This window comes from Phaethon lepturus, unplaced genomic scaffold (assembly GCF_000687285.1).
Source record: "Phaethon lepturus isolate BGI_N335 unplaced genomic scaffold, ASM68728v1 scaffold13395, whole genome shotgun sequence".
NCBI lineage: Eukaryota > Metazoa > Chordata > Aves > Phaethontiformes > Phaethontidae > Phaethon > Phaethon lepturus.
In genome coordinates this window covers 108,970-115,381 of record NW_010542776.1, presented here as the reverse complement: position 1 = coordinate 115,381, position 6,412 = coordinate 108,970, and the positions used below count along the sequence as shown (strand labels likewise).

The 6,412-nt window shown below is 42.1% G+C and overlaps 1 protein-coding gene across 1 annotated transcript; it reads right to left on the bottom strand.

Moving 5' to 3' along the window:
* Positions 1-16: 16 nt before the first annotated feature.
* On the bottom strand, positions 17-5,876 carry GPR149 (G protein-coupled receptor 149; the record flags this gene model as incomplete). The annotated part of the gene is made up of 3 exons (XM_010288154.1): positions 4,384-5,876; positions 3,158-3,350; positions 17-222 (listed from the first exon to the last, which is right to left on the bottom strand). Coding segments are annotated over exons 1-3 (1,368 nt in total), but the record flags the coding sequence as incomplete, so codon positions are not given.
* Positions 5,877-6,412: the final 536 nt, after the last annotated feature.

The following is a 6,412-nucleotide window of genomic DNA, read 5'->3' as shown; positions in this document are numbered from 1 at the left end:
AGCTGTCCGCCCGGGCCGTGGTGCTGAACGCCGCGCTCCCGGGGCCACCGGTGTCGCCCCTTCCTCTCCGCGCTTCTTCCCAGGTGCCGCAGCCGTAGCTCACCAAGTTGTGACAGGACGTAGATTTACCATCACCGTCGTGGTGATGCTTTTCATGGGATATTTTGTAGATTCCATAGCCTTGCTGGAATGACAGGTTGAACTCGAAACCCCTACGTTTGGCTAAGCAGAAAGGGAAGAAAAGTCACATTAAAGAGAGTCAAAACCAAGAAGAAAAATGAGATTACACACACAGTGAAAATGACATTCTAAAAGATGGAATAAATTATTTAACTACAGCTAGAAACAGGCAATTCTCTATCCATAAAAAGAATGAACTGTCAAGGAGAAAGACTTCTCAGATAGTATGTTATTACACCATCTTCTTAATGAATTCAGAGATTACACATTCCAAAGTTAATGGATTCCCAAAAACTGGTAGATTATCTGCCGTTTTCAAAACCACACGATATATGATGCTTTGTGGGATACACACAAGAAGAAAATATCTAAATTTTGTAGTACTCTTTTTTTCAGAGCCTGTTTCTGCTATATTTCTAGAGGTGAAAAATTGTACAAAATGACAAAACATTTCAGAAAATACATAACTAACCTTAAATATCAATAGTCAAGCAAGAAAAACAGAATTCTACAGTAACAAATAAATATTTGAAGTATTTACACAATTTTTTTTATATTCTCCATTCTAAATTCAGTGCTCCAACTAATCTTACACAGTAATTGAAAATTAAATAAAAATTCTCAATCATTATTTATACCCTTTCATTCTTCCTCCTTTCTAACACAAATTACCTGAGATTCTTCATCCTTCCCCTTAGCCTCTTACCTTATGTAGTAACTAAAGAAGTGCCTTTTATTTAACTAATCACCTTCCCACCAAAACTAAATTACAAAATAAAAGGTATGAGGACACATTTATACAACCTCTATTTCTGCTCAACAGTTGTATTTAATTATGGGTGAAATTCTGACCTTCGCAATGATTGCATTAAAACTTGAGAATAGTCTTTAGTACAAATATCCAAAAGTCACAGATTTATTTTAAATAATTTCATAATTACTAATTTTCCATCTGTTGTACATTTATCTCTCTAAATAGCATTATTAAATACATCTGAAATAAACTGCCTTCTTGATGAACTGCACTCATCCTCTCTGGGAAAATGGTTAAAATGTCATCAGATGAAGCACAAGTGATTCTGCATTTGGGAAGTGTGTTCAAAGCAAGTTAAAGCCATGAATGAGAATGGCTTTTCTCCAGGATTCAGGAGTTTTATTTCTCCCTGAACATGCAGTGCATGTCAGGAATTCATCCACTGATGTCAGAGGACTTTCACCGCAGAGAATGGGAAACAATGCCCAGATCCTCAGAAGTATTTAGCTCTTAACTTTTGCAGCTGGACTAGATGATCCTTGTAGGTCCCTTCTAACTGAACTTCTATTCTATTCTATTCTATTCTATTCTATTCTATTCTATTCTATTCTATTCTAATTCTAACTTTCTAAAGAAAACTTGCCAGCACTTCCAGTTCCCCTTGGACGAGGCCTCAAGGTACAACTGTATGAAATGCTAGCACTGCAACTCTCATTTCTGAAAGATTAATGCACAAATCTATCATTTTAATATATGAATATAATTGCAGGATTCTAAATAGGAAATTTTAATTATTTTTCTGATAAGTTATTCTTGATATAATTATGAATGCAAAGTAAAAAAAAAAAAATCAACTCTTGCTCTATCTTCTCTCCTTGTAGGTTTCCTTACTGATATTTTTACCAGAACACGTTTATTATATGTTAACAGAGATCTAGCAGATACAGATGTATTTAATATCCTGTGGCAGATTTCTATCCTTCAAACTTTGCACAGTTACCTACTGTTGAACAGATGAGTATTTTTAAGTTCATACATTTTCAGTTGTCCCAGAAAGCAAACAAGTATGAACATATATGCATACACTTGTGTGTAATTAATGTAAATTAATCACTAGTAAAGATGCTGAACTTATATTAGTAGGTATAATAAGTTTCGATAAGACAATTTAATAACAAAAGCTTCTTTCAGAAGAATACTGGGAACATATTTTCATTTGTAATTCAAAATGCAATCTCTCCATGCAGATACGTGAACATTGGAGACTGAGGTATTTCCTAAGTAACTGTGGCCAGGAAATTTGCAGGGAAGCATTATGCAGTCTGTTAGTCACAAATATGACAATGTTATTCATGTTCGCAGAAGCCTTAATGTGGTTTGCACTAGAGATGCATTCACAGTGATAGCTGTATTTCTTTGTCCTCTATTTCTCTGACTGAGTATTCCCACATGATCAAGTTCTTTATGAAAAGAACAACAATCGTGTAACCGCAGACAGGCTGTGCCAGAGGCAGCATGAGCAGGGATTCCTCCAGCTGGTTTTATATGGAGGCCCAGAAAAAAACAGGGTTTTAGAAGATTCCAAGAACGTTGCCAGTGAAGGTCTGGTGTCCTCTGTTACACCAAGGAAAACTTTATAAACATGCAGGGAAATATTTTTAGGCAAAAACTATGTAGGAGTTCCTCAGCTTTCAGCAAGTGGCATGAATGCACCGAGATGCAGGCCACTCCCATAAACCACGTCCTTTGCTATTTGCTTATTGGTGTCGCTGTGATTTCTGGTTAGTAGCTACAGCGCAGGGGTACAAACAATAGCTCCTCTCCTTATAGTTTGCCTGCAATTAGTAAGCCTTTTTCCCCCCATGCCATTAAACGTGTGTTTAGCATATTCCATGTATTTGATTGGTAGAAGTCAGATCTTGGTAGATACATCTTGCCCAGGGTAGGAGAGGAGAGAGAAACTAGGATTCAGAGTCCATCAGACTCTGCTAAAAGATCTGGCAGTGACCTGGGAAAATCAGCCAAGCTTCTGTGCCTCAGCATCCGCTATTTCCATCCAGCTCTCTCACATGAATGTTGTGAGTTTCATATATTGTTTTGAATAATGTCTATATAATTCAGGTAAGTGATTTCAAGGAGTACAAAGTACTATTACTGGCACCAACTTCCTATCCCGTTCACTACAAGATGCATTCCAGCTGTGTGTCACCCTTCCATACTTACTTTTGAGTTCTTCAGAAGACACTGCGTACGAATTCCTCCTGCAATTAATGATGCAGCCACAGGGCAGGTGGATCCAGTGTTCTGACAGGACAAATACTGGGGTGACTGTGGCAGCCAGCAAGGGCAGCAGGAAGCTAAGTGTCTCAAATGAAAGGCTTTGAAAACCAGTGATGTGCTGGACGACCATTTGTATCTGAAAGGCAAAGCATTTTGAAATTTAAATCGCTTCAGGCACATGAGATACTTCCAGGAATAAACAGAACATCTCACCATGAATATGACACAAGTAAAAGACACAGGTTGTCATTAATGTTTGCTCAGCCTAACAATTTTGTTTCTAACGGAGTGGAGAAAACACACTGAGAGAGGCTCTCCTCCTCATTCTGCATTTCTCAGAAAAACCGCTTAAGCTAAATATAGCTGCCTGAGCACTACTAAAACAAGCATCTCGCAATCCAAGCAACTTAGAAGAGACTGTCAGCTCAGTCTCTCCTGCATGGTACCGAGGAACCCCAACTCCTGAGAGGGAACAGGAGAGAGACCTTGGCACTGCGCAGGGCTGCGCTGCAGATGCTCTGTAATGCTCCTTTCATTGAGAGAAGCTCAGGTGCTCAGTCCATACACACTCCCGGGACAGGGAAAACAGTGCCCCAGACCCATGTTCCATGTTCTCAACAGACTCCTTTCTAATTATACATGAATGTACCTGTTCCCAAATACACTAGTGCATGCACAAGGACAGCCCTCCTTCCCACCTGCCCCCCGCCCCCAGTGCTACAGAGATTACAGAGATGTAAGCAAACCTCATTTTTCTAACAAACTCCTGGTTTTTAACCAGTCTGGCAAAGGACGTGACTCACAGCTAGGAGGAGGGTTTGGAAGAGCTAGCTTAGTACAATTCCCAGGCCCCACACTGCGGAACACAGGCTTGTCAGACAGCTGGCAATGCAGAGGGGTGGGCCTCACTCACCCCTGTATTCAGGTGATACAAATGATGTGAAGATGGAGTAACACGCTGATAAATCAGGCTCTGCCAAATCTGCTGAAAGCCAGTTACATTCATGTAGTGACACAGACCTGCTTAAGAGGACTTTTGCTGGCACAAGCTACACTGTAAGGAACAACTGCAATGGCTATTGTCCACCTGTTTCAATTCATGGCACACCAACTCACATGCCATTTAAATGTAAGTAAACATTGGAAAGTAAAGCAATCTGACAATTTACCATCATTGGAAGCCAGAGAATGACTTTTGTCAATGCAAGAATGAGTGAGAACCGTTTCTGGGCAAAGCCCACCGTGAAGCTCCTGCTCTGTATGCTGTTCATGCAACGGGGCTCGGGTGCACCGCTCTCAGCCACATCTTTCCTGAAAACTGCCTCTGAGCTTGGACATGCGTTTTGGAAATGCTTCAGGGTTTTATCCACAGGGTCCACCGGTGACAGAGATGGAGTAGCAGTACTGCAGCCTGCAGGTGTCCCAGGTGTGATGTAGCCCCGAGAGATTTCCTGGTAATCAATGTGTAATAGCTGCTGCTCATCTGAGCACAACAACTGGTAAGTTAGAGGAACAGACAGCACTGTGAGGAGGCAAAAGCACAGTGAGTAGACAATAAATAAAAACAAGATGTAGGAACTGGCACAGTCAGTGAAGCAACCCCAGGAGGTGGGGATGTACTTGCCCCAACCACAGAGAGGCAAAATACAGATCAGCAAACTGACAATCCAAATGGTCAGAATGGCCCATACCATGCTCACTCGTCGCTTGGAAGTGCTGCAGCTCATTGCCTCGGTTTTGTTGATGGTGTAGAAGTTGTAAGAAACTATAAGAGACCCTTTCAGGTTGCTAGAAATGCCCTGGAATAAATATATAAGCGCTGAGGTGGTGCACAGAGGCTGGGGGACGGCATCACTTGACCACTGGGTGAGCATGAAAATAATCACTGGCACAATGCTGATCAAATCATCTATTGACAAAGAGGTCACAATCACTGAAACCGTAGTTTTGTTTTGCATCTTCAGCAGGGAAACTAGTGAATAAATGCTGCCCAGAAGTGCTGTGAATGCAATGATAAAAGTCAAGCAAAATAGAAAGACATTCAAAGTTCTCTGCTCACTAGGCTTATCCACAATGCCATGATTTTCAGCAAAGAAGCTTGTCCCATTGAGTGACAAATTATTAGGCGTTACCGACATTGTCCTTGGCAAATTTTTTTCTTTGCCTTCTCACTGACTCTGCAAGTTTTCACTAGCTGAAAAGAGAACCGTTAGCTCCACATCACAAGTTTCTTTGTTTTCCTAGATTCTCTTCTGTGGCATCTGATGAAGAAATATTCAGGTGAAGGCACCCTTGATAACCAGAACGACTCATGCTCTTGAAAAATCAGGCAACAACGAAGTATCAAATATGCTGAAAAAAATGCAGTTCTTCATAATCCTTTCAGCACTGGAAGACGGTTAATTTAGGCTCTTCAGGTAACAACATGCCATTCACTTTTGACGGATATCAGGCAGTGTGCCTTACTCACGAGTTCAGTTGCAACGGAGGCAGAGTATCAGGTATGCTCAAGCTCTAGTAGCTCAGGGAGAAACATAGTAGAAATGAGAGGCTGTTGGATTCGCCCTGCGCTGTTCTGAGCTGCAGGAGGGAGGAGTCAGATGCAAGCAGGATAGCGGAGCCGAGGGGAGTGAGTATTTTCTCAGACGGAGCTGCCTCTTAGCTGAATCAGAAGACTGAAACAGTGTCCCTGCTAAGCCACACCTCCGATGCCGACACTGAAATCCAATGCAAATACTCAGATCTGATGTCAGCCGTAAATGTCATTCCCGTAAAGCCCATGGCTGCTCCAGGGCCGTGCATCGCGAGCTAGAGTGCTGCTTTTATTCTTTCGCACTTCTGTACTCCAAGCTTAGCAAGAAGGGGAAAAGCCACAGGAGCCTTTTACGAAGATGGAACAGAAGGGGGGTGTGCCTGCTCTGCCCGTTGGTATTCCCACTCCCACTGCAAGTGTGCGTGTGCATGTGCACACGCCGCACACGGATGCTAGCCGTGCAGTTACTTAGTGACGACCTTTCGTTAACGACAGGTAGCTGCCATGCGTGTTAACCAGGCGTTGCCTGCCTAGGCGGTGTCTCAGCTCGGTCTGGGGTTTATAAAACTTTCATTCCCTGCATGATTCAAATCTGAGCCACATCAAATGCTGTCTGCTCTAGCTGAGTACACGGACAGAATCACAGCCAAGTGCATTTTGGCACA